This window comes from Lipophrys pholis (assembly GCF_963383615.2).
Source record: "Lipophrys pholis genome assembly, chromosome: 10".
Lineage (NCBI taxonomy): Eukaryota > Metazoa > Chordata > Actinopteri > Blenniiformes > Blenniidae > Lipophrys > Lipophrys pholis.
In genome coordinates, this window is record NC_137640.1 from 7,331,510 (window position 1) to 7,351,311 (window position 19,802).

Sequence of the window (19,802 nt, forward strand, 5' to 3'; positions counted from 1 at the left end):
AAAAACACAAACAGCACACATGGACGTGTACATGGACACTCCAATCTAGGAGTTAATTGTATCCCCTCGCATAATTGTCGAGCAGTAAATCTATGAATATATTAAAATTAGGTCATTGTGATTGAGTGTGATGATTGGGTCTCCATAATAAATATAGGACCTCGCAGTTGTTCATGGAACCTGCATAATAATCTCTTAATTACCATTTCTGATAGCGTTTCATTTTGATGGCTGTCATGTTTGATCTCTCTCCAATTAGAAACAAGTCTATTTTCCCACCCATTATACACCAAATCACAAAGACAAGCATATAACAAGCCCAATCTTTGCTTGAAATCTATAGCTATACTTCTGTAGCATGATGTTTGATAGTCTGTTACAAGAGAATAATAAGAGCAAACACTTGATAATATAATAATCATCATGCTTTAACTGACTGCAATGATAAGAGGGAAGGAGAAATTAATTGATTTTTGCAGTGAATCAAGGTTAGTATTACTATGGCTATCTAAACCAAATGTTATTGAGATTTCTCTATTACCTTTTGGACAGAAGTACAAAAAAAAAAAAAAAGAAGAAGAACATATACATAAATCGTGAAGCTTTTAAGTTAAAGTCTGTTGTCTCAAAGTTGGAAAATTTGAATTAGAAAAATAGCATATAAAATGCAAACATAAATACAATAAAAAGTGCAAGGTTGTGTTGACCTGGATAATATAATAACTCTGTAAGTAACTGAATTTGTTTGATACATTAATAAAAACCCTTTAATACTGTGATCTTCATAAATATGAAAAATACAATAGGACTTGATGGCAGAGAAAATATGAGTCTTTCAGATGTAACGGGATTGTTTGGTCAAGCTTGATGTAAACATGATTACATTATAATGAAAAGCCTTTAACTGGAATAAAAATAAAACATCCCTCACATTTTTAATCACAAAGGCAAGAAAGCAGCACTTTGATTAAATGTGTGAAAACGTGAGCTTTTAGAATTATTCATTAGCTCGCTAGTTAAAACTAAAGTCCAACGTACCTCAAAAAGTTGAGCTGCAGGGAATAATGTGTAGCAGTAGCTTAATAGTGTCGCTTCACCAACAAGTCGCTCGTATCAATTAAGTCGATGTTGCTTGAGCAAATTTGGGCCGAGACAATAATTTCAACCACAAACTATGTAGTTGTACAAATTATAAATCAGACCAGACTGGCTATTTAAACAAACTGAGGTTCTGCACAAAATAGGCTTGCTCGAGCTTAAAGCATTGAAAGTGATGTTTTTGCAAACTCTGGGGAATTAGAACATGAAAATATTACAGTTCTGTGATTTTCCAATTGTCACGTCATATTAATCTGAGTGACAGTGGTGAACATAAGAGGCTGCGCATTTAAGTGAAAATTAAGGTAAGAGACAATCAGAACTCGCTTAATGCCTGGAAATGTCTCAATTGCTGATCAGTTCAGAAAAAAACAAATCCCTCTGATCTCACTCTGTCTTGTTGCACATCATTCTGGCAGGAGTTGTGTTCACCATCTTGTTCAATTTTCCAACGTGCCAGCTTCACTGTTATCTGCGTGTGAAACTGTGAGAGTGCATATATGTGTGCATGTAAAAGGGGAGGGTGAGTGATTAATGTGTAATGTTCCTGAAGCTACTGCTGGAAGAAAACAGTCTGAGACTGTAGTGTAACCGCCGCTGGCTGCCCAGTGAGAGTGTTTGTGCACTGGCGCTCCATTACATTACACCTACGCACATGGTAGAGCAGTCAGAGGATTAAAAATGAAGGAGGACGTGATGGGAAGAAACTCTAAGACAAGAGGCGAGCGCCACATTATGTCTCTGCCGTCACCTCTTTCAGTGGGAATGTGGGTGAAGCAACATAAAAGAGGCAAAAATCACATATTATTTGTCTGCGCAAACTATTCTTTGTCTTCCTGCAGTGGTTATCAAATAATAGAATCAAAGCTACATTTACTGAACAACACTCTGGACCAAAAGACTACATACACAATGTCCAACGAGGCTATACACAGGTTTACATTATTGTACGTGGGTTGTTCTTGTTGTGTTTATTGAAGGTAGATGTGAAGAAACTCGGGGCATTCAAGAGTAACTGGGAAGTAAGACTGTCAGAATTTGAACTTGTCATTCAGAAATCGGGAAATCTTCGATCTGGGCACTCCAACCAAACCACATTTACTGGCATTAAAAGGGAAATTAGCCAGACCTGAATATTCTACCAAATGTAGTTTACCGGCAACAAGATACAATAGTAATTTCATGCATGTAGAAGGTATAGAGGATATTGACTTCATAAACATTAACTGTGCGACTTTTTTGTTAACTGGCTGAATGTCTTCCTCGTAAGAGATTGGATTGCTCCGTAAACATGAAAATCAAACAAAGTGAACAAACATTCATATTAACCAAGAATGTCATCCAATCCTATGAATTATATCAGGTGGAAGTGTGGGATTAGTCATTCGTGACATCTGAACATGATCCCAGTTCCAGGGCCAATTTCTGTTTAACATCTCTACTATTGCTTTATATGTATTTTATATAATGAAAACAAAAGTGTCATCATAATTATACAGCTTTACATCACTCGTTTAACAGGAGACGATGGTCCAACACAAGCACTGAGTGAGTTCCAACTGGGGACTCCCCAACTGGTAACATTCCAAGTTTCCTGCTCTTTTAAAGTCCTGAAAGAAAAAGTAATCACTATCGTCAGAGATGAATGAGTAAATCCTCAGATATGAAAGTCAATTTAGAGACAGTGCAAAGAGAAGTCAAACACCATAAAGGATGTCGATTTGTACCTCTGTTATTGTGTTTGACACTTTAAGTTGTCTCATTTTACGTGGTACCTCCATAACACACGCACGCACGCACGCACGCACGCACGCACGCACGCACGCACGCACGCACGCACGCACGCACGCACGCACGCACGCACGCACGCACGCACGCACGCACGCACGCACGCACGCACGCACGCACGCACGCACGCACGCACACACACACACACACACACACACACACACACACACACACACACACACACACACACACACACACACACACACACACACACACACACACACACACACACACACACACACTCTACTCTGTGCCCTGCAATAAAACACCAGCTAACATATCCCTGGTGGGCATCGATTCAGCAGAAGCTTGTTGTAATGTAACACAGCGGCAAATGCTGATGTGAAAAGAGCAACAGGTCCCCGGGGCCTGCGGGAGCCTCTCTGACAACCGTCTTTCCCTCAGCCTGTCTCTCTGGTAGCACCCCCCCCCTAAAAAAAACCCATCAGAATGCACAAATAATCTGTTGTGAGGCTAAAGGCACTGCAAAAAACAAATCCTACCTGCAGCCAAGAAACATGAAAAGGGACATGCTGTGAACATAACTCCATACTTTCAATGGCTATCAAAGATTACACACATTGTTATGTATAGAAATGTAGCTCTGCAAGTTTTTAAATAAGAGCAAAACGCGATTGTGAAACATCAAGCGCAGCAATTTCAAAGAACAAACAAAGTGGAGATGTGTTTTATAATTTGAGTAACAATAAAGACATTTCCTTTTGCTTTCCAGTTGCACATTGTCAGGTACTTTAATTACAAAACCTGTCCCGATTGCACTTTGGTTATCCGGAACCACATTGAACAGTGTTTAAAATAGGAAAATACAATATACAGAGAAAACTTTGACATAATAAGCTGGTTCACAAATGACCTGGCCCAAACTAAACCTTGTGATTGAGCATTATGAAGGATTATCAAGAGCTTCAATCTCCACAGATGAACTGGAAGGTCATTATCAAAGAAACCTGGACTTACATAACACTTCAGTATGTCAACCACATAATGATGATGCAATAAAGACAAGCCTCAACCACATGTAGAGTGAACAGGCGTTTCAAAGTTTTACTTTAATATATGAACAATCGTATTTTTCTTTAATATATTTTTATTGCTTTTGACCTTCGACTGTTTCAATTATTATTTTCTATATTATTCAATACTTATTGCTGTTCATGGTTTCAATATAAAGCAAGAATAGCTTTGTTGCTGAAATGTATTTTTCAAATCTGCACAAGTTGATGCACAAGTTTAAATAGTACAACAGACGAGTGGCCTGCTAATCAGATTGGTAGAATTACAGTATTCCCATGCTATGGGACTGTCATTGTGAATGCCAAGTTAGTTTTTGGGACTGAAGAAAGAAAGAGAAACCACTATAAAGATGAAAACACATATCGATAAATTATCACGAACAATACACACTGATAATAACCAGTGCATTGAGACGTGATGGGAGATCGCCTGTTCAGAGACTGTAGACTTTTGAGTGTGTATAATCTTACTTCATTAGTTGGACAGTAAATAAAAACTTAGCTCATTCCCATGCCACTTTGCTATTCAACTGTTTTGCTTTAAATGTTCACCGTAAATGAAAAAAAAAAGTAATTTTCAGCAAACATGAGGGCATCCTCTTTGAAAACACCCACACTAGAAAACATGAAAAGGGGATGTTTGCACCTCCACCAACACCCTTAAGCATGCAAACACATAGCTCACGGTGGCTGTGTGCCGAAACGAATGCAATTTCACATTAACATAAATTAAAGGCTCATAAACTTTCTTCAGAGACCTTCTCAAAATGTAATAAAGAACCTCTCTTCCTGGATCCATGTTTTATTCAACATTTGGATATGCTCAATTAGCAGACCTAATTAACATGAGTTGTTGACGGAGGGAGGAAATAAGGGGGAAAGCATGGAAGAGGAGAAAAGTGATGATGATGATGATGGGAAAAAGAAACTTTTGAATAAAAGTGAGCATCTGACTTGGACTCATTTTTTTTAAGCATATACCGTTTTTATATTTCAGAATGGGTAACAATCCCTCCAAACAAACCAGCGTATCTGTTGTTTAGTTCCTATTTGTACTGTTTGTATTACAGGATGTGAGGCATGTGTTGCAGTAGAATTGGCATTGCCAGAAATCCAGTCTGTCACCGCGATTTATTTTTACATTATTCTACTAATGTTCGACTGCTTGGTCACGTCGCTGTGCCTCATTATCTGTGCGCACACTCATTTGTTTCTTTGTTATATCTCAGCGTGGAATATCAAGTACAAATCTGTTTTCTAATTATGGATCTAACAGCAGCAGCAAGATTAGGTTTTCTGCCTCCCAAGTCGAGTGGCGGTCTGATTTATCTTTGCGCCACTTCTGTTTCAATAAAATGTAAAGTGACAGGAGAGGAAGGTGGAGCACCGGTACACCTGATGGACTCTGACTGGTCACTTACTTAGATACACTTGTAGAAACAAATATGACAAAGTCCACCAGATCTACCATAAATTCATTCCTTACAGAGGCAATAATGTGCAGTTTGGCTTGAGATTGTCAGAGAGGTTAACAATGTGTTCATTGATGAGGCTGTCGTTTGCACTAAGGTTGAGCTTGAATTCTAACCAAGAGAAAAGTTAAGGTTTATAAGACCATTTGCAAGTTGTGAGACCTGCTATGATGTCCTATTGGGGATGGCGACAATTCTTAAAAGAGGAAGCTCAGCTGGAGGGAGCACAGGTGAAGATGTTTATATGATTGATATTGATTGATTAAGATGTTCATATGGAGTGAGCAGGATTCACCATGAACAGCTTGGAGGGGCAGCAAAGGTTGAGCAGTTTCGTGTAGAAAGGCCAGGTTGAGATGCTTTGGACATGTGCTGAGGAGAGATAGTTGATATAGTGAACTTATGATGTTGGACAGACAGGCAGGAGGAGGAAAGGAAGATTTATGGATGTGGTGAAGGAGGACACAGAGATGATGTGCGCATCAGTGGAAGAGGGCATGGGGCAGATGTTCTGCTGGGGTGAAGAAGAGGTATGTTTCTGGAATGGATAGAAAAACTTCGTTTTTATCAAAGCCTCCCTGATTAGTTCAAGTAAAACTGAATTTTTCTATACAGGCAGTCTTCACAGCAGGGCGTGAACAAGTGTAACTAAGTAGCCCGCAATAATATCAAAATAACAACATTGTATGCCTCTATTCGCCTCCACCATGGGTGTATTCTCATTCTAATACTGCATGATTTACTCCATGAGCCAGTAGTAGTTAACAGGCTCACATCATAGCAAGAAGGTTCCCCAAGTTTGGGGTTTAGGCTTTCCAGTGCAGAGTTCTCTATGAGAGCACATGTGTTTTGTCCTGGTACTCAGATTATCTTCCAAAGTTAAAAAAAAATGCATCTGTGTAAATTGATCATGCCAACTTGCCCTATGGTGTGAATGTGAGTGACTGTCTCTGTTTGCTCTATGATGGACTGGTGACCTGTCCAGTGTCCAGTCTAGACCCATCGGGAGCTGGGACCAGTTCCAACTTCCCATTTTTGGATAAAGCTGTATGGAAAATGAATGGAGGATATAGCCCGATGTAAAATACATTTATGTTTTCAGATGTGTGGTTAATTATGTTTGTTCTCTCGGGTCGTGATCTAAAAATTTTTTTATTTGAATTAAAGCATGTGAAACAATACATTAATAAAGATTTAATTAAAAAAGTTGTTTCTGATTCTTTTTTTAAATTTTTTTATTCATTTTATCCTTCAAAATTTTGTTTGAACTTCAGTAACACAGGTGTGTCTGTCTCCTCCTGTCAAATGAACTTGTAAATATTCATCACGCCGCCACCCCCCCATCACTAAATGATAGATCAAAAGCTGAACTCTGCAGGTTATCTTCACAGAAGGACTTCCATCACACGTTATCCACACTCAGACTGCAGCAGGCAGGAAATCAATTATCATCAAGACCCCCCTATGAATCTATAAAATATTTCACAGCTTATATCAAACACTTTATTTTTCACTGCGATGAGGGACAGAAGCTCACACCGGTCAGACAGATAAAAGACAAAAGAAAGAATATTTGGTCTCTAATTGCCCTTTGAGCCAATACAAGGACGTGAAAAGAGAATTAAAAAAAAAAAGGACGGCTGAGTTCATGGTAGGAGAACAATGCAATGCAGCTCGAGGTTGTTTGACTATATCAGCTGCGACTGTTGGCTTCATTAGGTTGCAGCACCCAAACATGATCAATTTGTCTGTGTTGGAAGCCCGCGATTCTGACACTGAAGATGGGGGATAAAGGAATTGTTAGAAGGATAATAAAGAAAATGTCCCCCGGCTAGCTCAGTAGGTAGAGCATGAGACTCAAAATCTCAGGGTAGTGGGTTCGTGTCCCACGCTGGGCGCCACCTTCCCGTGGGCTCACCACCTGCAGGAAGGTTCTTAAATGGTGCGATGTGATCTGGGTGATGGTGCTCAGACTGTCACCCCCGCGACCCGGAAGCGGAAGAAAATGAATGAATGAATAATAAAGAAAATAAGAGATGTGTGTGTGTATCTATGTAAGAGATGGAAGGAAGTAATTATATTATTTACTTGTGACAAGGGGTGAGAGTAAATAAGTTTTTACTTCTTCTCACTCCTTTTCGAATACTCATCTGACGATGTTTTTCTTGATTTATTTTATATTATTATTACTGTTATTCATTTATTTATTTACTGAGAGGAAAACTTTGTTGTTATTTTTCTTTTCTTTTTTTCTTATTGTTTTTGTACCTTATTCGAAATAAACATTTCAATCAATCAATCAGAATACAAAAGCACAAAATCTACAAAAATGTTAGTACAACTTTCAAAATGTAGCAAGGCTGCAGAATATTGTAGATTACGTGTGTTTGAATCAGTCGAGCAGCTAAATATCGTGAAGACGCTTGTTGTGAAAGGTAATCGTTTCTGAGCTGGTTATTATTTATATCATATTGTCCCAAAGTTTAGATTTATTGAATGGCAAGAGGGTAGCGGACAGACACATTAGAGGTTCTCCAACGTTCCATGTGTTCTCGCACCGGACTTGTGTCATTTCTTCCAGTTAGAAATCCTGTCTTGATTTATATGTGTTACTGTCCATCTATCTTGAATATGTGCTTAATCGAAGTCAGTGCTGAGAAAACGTCAGGCCTTTCTCCAAGGCAAACGAGACCAGGATCACAGACCATCACAGGCTAACACAGCGGCAGGCGGACATGACAAACACAAACACAAACACAAACACAAACACAAACACAAACACAAACACAGGCCTATGAACAGTTACAGTCACCAGTTATCTCTTTATTGTAGATTGAACTTGAAGCATCAAAGCAAACGCAGGAAGAACATGTAAACTCCACACGGAGAGGATCCTCGCCTGGAATCAAACCAGGATCTTCCCACTGTGAAGTGGGAATGGATACAACCTGTGTTCTTTAAGAATTCAAATATTTGCCTCAAGCAAAGGAATAATCTACCAACTGGAGAGAAAAAAACGTGTGTAAGAAAGATGACAAAATTTAAGATTTAGGCTCACATGGAGACAGAGTTGATCCCAACCCATATTAAACCACAGTCTGGGCTTACCATGGGCAGATACAGACAGATTGATGACCGCAAACATTCACATTCAGATCAATTAATTCAACAAGCAAGTGCTTGGATTGTGGGTTTGTGAAAAGCAAAAAAAGTCATCAGTACAAAGGAGAACATGCAAACTGAAGGCAGATAAGACTCTGGCCTGGAATTGAACCAAGCTTTTGTCACTGTTTTGTGGGAATGTCTTCAATATGAGCAAACAGACAGGGGAGTTAAACTATATGCAAGACAGGAAGTTAAGTAGGAAAGAAAGATATATCACTCCAGTCCACGATGCTTCCAAACCACACGATCCCTCATTGGAAATAAAGGATAATTGTCAAGTGCCGACCCTCAGCAGTGCTGAAGGAGGCGCAAGTTTGCTCCGAGTGTGCTCTTGTGACTGCTGTGGTGAGCGAGTATTTATGTTTTGTAGACAGCACTAATAGTGTGAGAAGATCCGCAGAGATGTTTACTTTTTTTTAGGTTTTTGTTGTTAGATTATTGTACCATCCCAAGGGTTTTCAAAGTGAGGCGATTTAACAACTCAAAATGCATTAAAATTTCTAATCGCTGCCTCTGCAATCGATGAAGTTCATTAAAAAACAATGAGACGATTTAACGGCGGCGGTAATCTCACAATATACGTTTGTGCGTGCATTATTAATTATGTATGTATGCACGCACACGTACCCGTGCTTCACTTTCAGCATGAGAATTCGGAATGTCAAAGCGCCTCAGGGATGTTGGCGGCATTATGGAAACACTACAACATTCACAACACACACACAACCATGTATTTCTATCCTTCCGAGGACTCTTCCTCACTATGTTCACTCCTCACCTCAACACTGACCTCTAGTACACATGCCGACATCTGGCCGCAGTGTCTTCACCGTCACTCTATTAACAGAAAATCAGCCCGACAGACCGTCTGAAAGTCACTCTGACACAGACACTCGCACACAGACGCTCATGGAGAAACCCACAATACAGAACACGGGTTATACAAAAGGGCAAATTTGAACTCCAATCTATATTCCTTGAAAAATGCAGCGTGTGCATGTGTGTTTGTTTCAGGTTTAGAATCAATAACGCTGTAGGCCAGATGTTTTCGATAATGAAAATCAATATCGCTTTTGTAGCTTTGATACCAGCTGTGAGAAGGCAGGCTGGGAAACTGTGAAGTCCACATGAATCTGTACTAAATGTACCAAAAATGTGAGGTGTTGATGATTAATCAACAGAAGAGACGATCACGACAAAAATCAGTGAAGACAAAAAAAAAATAAAAATAAAAAATTGCCATTACAGACAAAGATAAAATGAAGCATTTAAATGTGAGAGTTCATCATAAAAGCTTAAAATATTAATATACAAGCTCACGGTTAGGGTTCACTCAGGTCACCATGAGCCATTACCTTACCGTACATGCTGCTATGGGTTTAGACTCCTGGGATGCCTTACTCTATAAAGCATCTCACTTACTTTTGTGTCTTTTTCCTTTCAGGTTCTCTCACCCTTTATCCTTTCATGCAACTACCGCATCTTTGGCTGTGATGCCAAAACCCTCAGCTCAAGGATTTCTGGTCCCATCAGTCTTAGATTAGTCAACTGATTTTTCTTTTTACTATTCACAGATCCCAATCAATCAAGGCAGATAACCCCCCCCCGAGTCTGTTTCTGCTGGAAGTTTCTTTACTATATGAAAAAAATAAGTCATGTTATTAGTTATTCTTCGCCATCTTCCTGAACGTGGGAGTTAAGTAAAGTGAGGGACTATGTTAATAAAACTAAAGAACTGAATTAATTCAAATTGTTCCAGACAGAAACCTGTTTTTCTCACTATGGAGGCCCACGTGACACACAGATGGTGCGCCACAACGTCTTCAGGAACATCTTGATTGTGTTGTTTATTTTTAAATACAAACACACAGTAGTTTTGAATCGTTTGAGTGCAATTTCAAGTACGTTGATTTATACCCCAGTCAGACCGGCGCAGAGGACCCAGCTTGAAACATAAACTAGTTTAACAGCTATTTGTCCTTTGATAAATTAAGCCCACACAGTGACCTGCTTGTTTCTTCATTGCCACGAAAGCATCCCACACAGATAAAAAACATGATAATAGGAAGAAAATCAAATAGTTTTTGTTTGTGCCAGTTGTGACACAGAGGTAAAACTTTTGCTCGCTGCACCTGAGAATCATCAGTGAGGCAAAGACTCGCTTCAATAAGCAGCCAACAAAACGGAATATGCAGAAATATTCCAAGCAACATTGTATTCACCACCATAAGCCAACACACAGATAAAATCTATTTGGTGATGTCAATGCTATTTGTGAACTTCTCCTCTTCTTAAATAATGCAGTTGTTTTTTTTAAGCTGGAGAACCTGGCAAACGAAGTTGAGCATTTTGCCTTTTTTTTAAAAAGGATCTTTCATGTTTATAACAGTGCATTGAGCAAAAATATTAAACACCAACTTTTTGTGTTTATGCACAAAGGAAGCTCTTGATAAGTGACAATTTAGCTCGATGGAGTTTGACAAAACTTCCTATTTTCAGACTTTCACATCATGAAGGGGGTGTTTTTTTTTCTCATTTCCAACCTTCCAGTTGCTCCTAAAAGCCTCTGCAAAACTGCAAAGTGACGTTTAATAAAGAGACTAGAGAACTTCTGTTTCCCTCACACTTCTGATTTCGGGTAAAAGCAGTTTGGACTTTTTCACGGTATTTCTTTGGGCCTGAAAAGGAAAAAGTACATTTAAGAAAGCCTTATATGATGAACCTATTTGAAAAGATTCTATAATAATGCATTGATATAAATAAACCAAAAAAGATTCAATATGAACATTTTCCTTTTATTATTTTTTTTACCTTTGGCATCAAAGAAGAAAAAATAAGTATATGATGCCGCATCATACATTTCTTTTTTCTTTTTGTTCATATTTCAGAGTTTTCAGACAGATGATTAACAGGACATGATCCTCTTCAAAAGCACTGTTTACGTAATATACAGTGGCACATGCATTAATTGGCAAGAGATTGTGTTCTGATCAACACAATTCCTTTAACTAGTAACCTTATAAACAATCACAATAATGACGTCCAGTGATGGTGGAAAAAATAGGCAAATAATAAGAGAACAAGCTAATTGGAGTCATAAAGTAGGAAACGTGCAGTCGAATTGATGCAACTAGATCAGATGAAGGTGTAAAGCTACGTTAAACTTTAAAACCCTCAAAAAATTTAACTGCTATTCACAGAAATGTATTTACCGATGTGATCTATGCCTCAGTAAATCCCTGAAGAATACATAAAGCTAGAAGAACAATAGGAAATACTTAAAATTTTCACCAGAAAATGTCAAAAAATGTAGATGATTTATATTGTTGCTCCTGCTGAGTGCAGGATACTCCTTATGGCCCCTCCCCAAAAAAACACAACTTGTTCCTCAGTGTACCATATGCACAGCATTTAACAGACATTGTGTACAAGGCAAGACATCACAGAGAAAACCACTGCTTCCAAAAAGCCCTCCCACTTGCAGGCCCCCATGCCCAAAACTTGCCAACAATACTTTGAGAAAAACACATAGCAGTAAGTATGGTGTCAATTTGGCATCGAATATCAACGTAAAAACATTATCCAAACTGTGAAGGACAGTGGAAGGACCATCATGGCTTGCGGCTGCTTTGCTACCTTTATGTCTGGACAGTCTGGCAACACCGAGGGGAAAATGAGTTCCTAAGTTGGTCAGTACATTATCCAGAAAAATATCAGAGTCACTGTTTGTCAGCTGAAGCTCATTAAATCATCATGGGCCATGGAGCAAAACAAAGACCCCAAAATCTACTACAGAATCATAAACACAAAAACAAAACAAACAAACAGCCATCTGGAGTTCTGGAGTGTCCCACAAGAGAACCGTTTAGGCAGGCCAGCTGAAGAATATGGATAACCTGATAAAAAGAAGGTCCAGAATCCCTCCTGTCCATTGTGGAGGTCCAACTAGCAGCTACTGGAGCCTACATAGGCTTACAAAACCGAACTACTTGCTGGATTTGGAGTTTGAAGTTATTTTCTAAAAAGAAAAAGCAGACATTGTGCTCTCCCCCATTAGGTTTTGGAACAGTTCCACCCTGAGCTTACCTGCGGCGCACTGCTCCTCGTCTGCTCCGTTCTCACAGTCTCTCTCCCCGTCACATCGCCATGACAAAGAAACACATTTGCTGGCCGATCCTCCGCAATCAAACTTCTCTGGTGGACAAGTCTGTCGGCCTGTTGTGAGAGGAAGAAAGGAAGCCAAGGCAGAGGGAGCACCGAGGGAGGGAAGAGGGAACCGGGGAAGGGAAATGGATGGAAGAAAAGGACAGGGAGCGGAGACAGGGAGGGTGAAATGGGATGAGAAATAAGGAGGAAGGAAAAGATAGAGAGAGAAGGGACAGCCAGTCAATGAAACAGTTTGATAACTTAGTTATCTTGTAGCTCAAATCGATTCCCCCTCAAAGGCCTGCAATTAAACTAGACACACACAGAGGAACAAAGAAGCACGGTAGAAACAAAGCCAGGAAAACACACACACAAAACAACAAAAATAACAAAAAAAACTCACACCACAGATACAAAAACAACAGAGAGCAGTACAACTATGTGTGGATGTACTCATTTTGTGAACCAGGGCTGCTGTGCAAATACTTTTTCTTTATGTTTAATAACCAGGAACATATGCTCATTTATCTTCAACGTATGCAATTTATTATAAAGGCTCACGCCGACAGGCAATTTAGGGCAACCAGTTAACCTAAAAGAAAACAATAGAAAACCTCAGATACAATTACAATTACATTCTTTTAAAACTATAATTGACACGCTTGATGCTTTCAGTTTTCACCCCTTAATGGTGTAATAGCAAGTGATACATTTGAGAGTGGCCATGGTGGGTAGGATGGGAGCACTAGAAGTCACAGTTTACCTTGTGATTTCTGCCTCTGGTTGCAATTTCTAGCTACTGTACATGTACCATATTGATTTAAGGAAGAAAAAAAAACTAAAAAACTATTTGAGTGAAAACAAGCGAAAACGAATGAAGTGGGAAAGTACATGTTACAGATTGTCAACAATGGTTGCGCGAGTGGTCCCACTTGGTAAAAGCCCATTACAGCAAAGAAGGCCACTGTTCCTTCATATGTAACCCAGGGGGTTGGTACAGGGAGGAAATAAAAAAATAAAGGAATCTAATACATCAAATTTACACTGAGTCCCCACACACAGAAAGGACCTGTCCCTTCTTCCTGCAAGCACTACACACTCTCACCCTGCCTCATTTCCCTCCTGCCTCTCACGCACACACACATACACACACTAACACTAACACCAGTGAGACTCAAGCCCCAGATTACATTACAACCCTGTGTCAAACTCAACTCCATCAATTATACATATTCGACCACCAGTGGGCTTCCTGGCAATATACCGGTGTTTGTGTGTCGTGTGAATGTGTGAGTATGATTGTGTGTGTGTGTATGTGTGTGTGTGTGTACTGCTGCTCCAAATCAATAGTTTCTGTGGGATTCACCCATTCCAGTCTCAATCTCTCTCTCATTCATTAATCTTGAATTTATTCTCACTTAGATTTTTAAAACCACAGTACGTTTTGCTGCCAATCAAACACTGTCGCTGCTGCGAGTGACTGCCAGCTTTTTCTCCAACAGTGAAGTCATCATTGCAAGTTTCTCAACAAAACTGGGTAGTTTTAGTTCAGCTTTCTATAGAGCTGGATTTGGGTTTCGGAGTTTGGATTCCTCCAGTCTTTTACTGTTGGATGACCACATCACCGTCCCCTGCCGCTACCTTCCTCCTGATGAATATTAGGCGCTAGTGTGAGCATCTTTACAGTGTGTCTCCTCAAAATGAGGTTTCCCCTGGCCTTTAAAGAATAAAAGCCTCCTGCAAATCCCCTTCAGGAGAAGAAATGAGCGCACACCATATCTGCACACTCTGATTATGACTGCCAATGGATTAGAATGTACTGTGTTGTACAATGTGTGTGTGTGTGTGTATTTGATGCACAAATACAGCCCTTCTGGTCAATGTGATGGTGTGAATATAAAAACCAATGGGGGCTGTGTGTATGCGTGTTAATTGTCTCACATCTGGAGTACCGTTCAATGCATCTAAATGTGTGTCTTGGAGATACTGTTTCATATAGATAACAGCGGTCTCATCCCTCACATTATCTACCAATTCTCTGCACACGTCTTTGTGTAGGCCAGCGCAGTACGAGGGCTCCAGCTGGAGATTTTTCTCTCCGTCTCATAAGAACCCTCACACAGAAAACAACCCCCTCAGGGGTCCAGTCCACTGTGTCTGACTGACAGCTGGGTTAAAAGGATGTAATTTGTCTGACTGACCATTTCAGGCCCTGGGAATCTGAAAAGGGGACTCATGGTTCAGCTGCCAATCAAATGGGCTGAATAAAGATGAGCGAGATCCACCAAGAACTCCACTGACACTGATTATGACAAAATAAATGAGAAAATTTCCCTCCCAAGGGTAATAATGCTCGCTACATGAAAAGCACAATTCGAAATTATCTCTATTGTATTCTTAAGCAATTATTTGTTACTATTAAAAAGTCAGCTCAGCTGCTCTCTATTAGCTTTTGATGAAGCACAATAGCAGTTCTACCCGCGCCAATACAGCCCATAAAACACTTTCTGTTTGCTGCCTCAATCATTCTCAGGAAAAAAAATTTAAATAAGTAAAAGTGCAATCAAAGGAATTGGTTTGACCGTGCCTGCAGTACATAGGCACTTTGTGTGGAATAACAGAAGTGGTAGAACATGGTTTAATTAGCATGATCAACAGCAGTCACCTGAAGACAATGAAATTTGCATGCTGAGATTCCCAAACCCATGCGAAGCGGAGAAAGATACATAAGTGTTAAAACGACGGATTGTCATCCTATCACAAGCAAAACAACAGAAATACTGCCTGATGTTTGACTTTGCCAGTCCAGATTATGTGTTTATGAGTTTTGTTGTCAACAACAAAAACATCAGAGTAACTTCTATTGTTCTTTTGTATGTTATTACTTGATGCTTAACAAAGTTTTGGTTGATGACTTTATGTTCATACCAAAAACTGTATGAAATATTGGCAATCATTTTCAGCTGCACAACCTACTGACAAATGTGACATATGAATATATTAGGGTAATAATCACCTCATTTTCCAGAACACAACTTTGCAAGATGAACTGGACATTTGTAAAACCATGACGTATTGTTGTTACATTGCTCTCTTGCTCTAGGTTGTCTTTTGTGCATCTGCTGTGCTTGAGGGTCATCCTGGATCTCAGTTCCTTGCATGTGACCTCCCAGCTCTTAAGGACTGAAAGTATTATGACACTGGAGTCAGAATTCACTGGCCATTGGCTCACAGCTGATCGGGACCTGGACATCTACACCCTGCACTACGCTGACCCATAATCTGTTCTGACATTGATGTAGTGCTGCCTTTTTAATCCGAGTGCTTCCCACTGCTCATGACTGCAATACTTACCTTTAGTTATAGTCTAATTGAATGTGTTTTCATATCAAACACACATCAGATGCTTGAAAGTTTAGTTTTACAACTATATTAGATCAAGACATAGAAGAAAAGTGGGTAGCTTATAACTCTGGGTGTATCATCAGATATTTAAGTGGAATTTAAAATTTTAACTTAGAAAAAGAGATAAAAAACTGCCGGCACCTTTATTTTGTCCGGCTTCTGCTTTTGTTTATTTCAGTGGGCGAGTCCACCAGTGTTTGGATGTTTTAGCAAATGGAGATCAGATAAGAGGTCACCTAACGATCTCAGAGGAAACATGAGGGATTGAAAATGATTGGAAACCCCTGCTATAACAGCATACATTGCATTCATCTGATGGACTGATCAACTACAAAGTGTAATATTAACATACAACATTATACTACATTATCTCTGTAGTATTTGATTTGAAAATTTGCCTTTAATATGATTAATTCTCCAAAATTAGGCTTTGGTTTGCAAAAACAGGTTATAAACCACTGCTATCACAGTATACATTGCATTCATCTGATGGATTGATCAACTACAAAGTTTAATATTAAAAGTGTCAAAAGAAGAAACAAAGCTTTGGTGTGAATGCAGCCGAATCATTGAGGCTTGTAGTGGTGAGAGTTACCTTGATTATTTGCCTGAATGGCATGGCTTTACATTACTGTTTGCAAATCAAAGCCTTATTTTAGAGAATTAATCACTTTAGAGGCAAATAATAAAATCAAATACAACTGAAATAACGTACACGTGTTTTGACTTAGTTTTTTGTTTTGATTTTAGCTGTTAAAAAGACATAATACAATGATTCAACCTGGACTGAGGTTTGCCATCATATATTTAATCCAAAGCAACATCTGACGTACAACTGAAACTTTTCTTGCAAGTATGTGCAGAAGGAAGCAGCAGACAAATCTCAGACAAAACATAAATCGATTATAGTTCGTGCCCAGAGTTGTTTATTGTGACGACAAATGGACCGCACATAAACAAATCGACCTGTAAAGCCTCTCCTCGGATGCCACTCACAACCATTAAACTGACTTCCCCATTCTTAGGACGATGTACTTAATGAATATTTAAAAAGCAATGAATCTCCTGGGGCACGGAGGCAAACACTGGGCTCCTACCAGCCAGCGAGCCTTCTTATTGCCAAGGCTTACAGCAAACAGCCGCTGAGGAACTGATAGGTGGTGAACGGTGGGAAGGGTTGGTGGTTCAGTACAGCCGTCTCCAGGTGGGTGTATGCATTATTGAAAGTGTGAAACAAGGTCGAATCAGGCCCGTGGGGTCAATTAATATATGCGGGATGCATTTAACATAAAACAAACCAACATGTGCAATTGAACATGTGACCTGGTCAGACCCGATACTTCAATTTCCATTTCTGTGATATCTAGAGGGATGTGAACGTCTGAAGATTCAGCCCCTTTCAGCCACGCTGTAGCCTGTTCATACATTTACTCTACAGAAAGGTTTAGTTAGCTGCAATTATCTTGTGAGGACATTTTCTCTGTAAGACCCCGCCATTAGAAAACGGCAGGGAGATAGCCATTATACCATTAAAAACAGGGAACGCTCCATCAGCTCAATGCTTTATGACGCAAAAGATGAAATTACCAGCGGAGGAAACCATTCAGGTTAATGCAGCTCAGACTTCTGACTTAGTTGATACAGTGCATGAGGGCACTGCGTAAATATTAGGTTAATCTTTGAGATTTTTTCTATAAAAAGTCCTTTAACTCTGAACCCAATTCACTGATAAAAGTCACACAAACGTATTAGACTGCTGATGTCTTTACAGACGCCACACATAAGTAGGGGCCTGTGAAATGATGTCTGAGTAATATTTGACTCTATAAAGCCCTTAATTTCCAGTAAAAATGTTTTGAAATACAGGAGGTGTGATACCCGATTGTAAAAACCAAATGTTTGTTACACACAAGACACAACACAAGTCTCCATATGTATTTCTGTTGCATGCAGAGTTATGAAATGCATGCTGTTGCAGGATGAGTCATCTGACATTTGACACTGCTAGACAGGAAGATAAACGGATTGAAAAGGATTACTGTACTTAAATAGTAACTTTGAAAAAATGTATTTGACCAAGATTAAGAGATTGATGAACAATGCTTCTGTATACACAAGATAAAAAAAAAAAGTCTATTTTGTTTCATGAAGTTTCAAAGAAAAACGTCCTTGAAATATTAAAAACTAAATAAACAATATTGTTCCTGCTATTTTGAAAAACTGTGATTAGGTTATTAAATATGTTTTGCCAGTCCTGGGGTCAGAAAACTCATTTGGAGGGTTGGTGTGATGCAGTCCCCCACCAGAAGTGGTACAAGCTTGTTATTCCTCTCACATGGCCTGCCTAAGTGTCTATTATGAGCAGGGTATAGGGGTGGACTGAGCAAGGCGCTGTATGCTAATGAACTTTTGATTAACTACCTTCTTAATTTCCCTTCACAAGGAGGGAGGGATTGGAGCATTGTAGCGCAGCACCACGTCCACTATCCAGCTGCCTGCTTAGCATCAAAGCTAGCCTCCCAAATGATTGATTCAGAAGCCTTGAGGCCCTACAGGCTAATGCTAAGATAATTTATTTATTATGAGGTGTGTGTTTGTGTGTGTGAGAGACCGGGTAATATAAGTCATCCTGAAGTCGGTTTCTGTCACAGTGAGCCACAACGTCAAAACAAAAGCACATGGGAGGGTATGTGATAATACGGCAAATGATTAATGGAGGCCGACGGATGATTTACCCACTACCAGCATAAGGATTATAGTTGCATGAATTTAAAATGCTTAAAGGTACACTGAATTCTGCTGCACTCCTGACAGCCCGACACTGACTGATGAGGCACCCTGCTTTAAAATCTTTCTATGCAAACACCTAAGAAACATGTCTCATTACGTCGATGGGACATTAGGAATGTCCAAATAATGAGCTACACTGTGAATATCAATTAACACAAAGACAACAGACATCGAAATCTATGCTCGCATTTCGAGATACATTAACGTTTCTTTTTTATCGAGTACAATGTCCAATTATTTTTCCAGTGTAAACTATCACAGTGAGATCTTCCATAAGCCTTACAGGGTACAACTGAAAGAAGCAAAAGAAATAATCACAAGTCATATTATTTTCAAAACTGCAACACATGGGAGGAAAATTTTTAACTTTTTTCTTGCGTGTGTTTGACACATCATCAATTAAAGCTGACTAACAGTGGGTCCATAACAGCTGATCATCTGTGAAATAGGATAATTAAACTCAAGTTCCAGCCATGAGGTTGCACCGTAAATTGGCAAGTGCCTGCTGGAGAACAGTAAACTTTTACTACTTGGCTACTCCGTGCTGTAAAACCGGGGCCAAGGCAACTAGAATAAATGCACAATATGTACTGGACCTTTGTGGTGGCTCACACTGTTTATATAAAATATCCTCCATTTAATTTTCAGATAATTAAATATATGCCACACCATTAACACTGGCAAATCTCTCTTCATATGAAGCCTTTGTCACCTTGATTCACCCGCATTCATAAGCTATGAATAAAACGAGGGACGTCTATCGGAGAAGACAGATGAATGAGAAACACGAAGGGAAGTGGGGCGGAGAAGTGGGGTCAGATGTTGGCCACAGAATGAATTGTGTCAATATGAGGACAAGTTGGGTGAAAGGCAACCGAAAGGTCATACGAGAACAAGAAAGAGA

General features: G+C 39.5%; 1 protein-coding gene across 1 annotated transcript in view; it reads right to left on the reverse strand.

Moving 5' to 3' along the window:
- lrp8 (low density lipoprotein receptor-related protein 8, apolipoprotein e receptor) overlaps positions 1-19,802 on the reverse strand; it is a gene marked incomplete at its 3' end in the record, with an annotated part of 184,217 nt that overhangs the window by 62,880 nt on the left and 101,535 nt on the right. Inside the window, exon 5 of the mRNA XM_080472772.1 lies at positions 12,644-12,772. Within this exon, the coding sequence (XP_080328898.1) occupies positions 12,644-12,772 (129 nt within the window). The remainder of the gene's footprint in view (positions 1-12,643; positions 12,773-19,802) is intronic.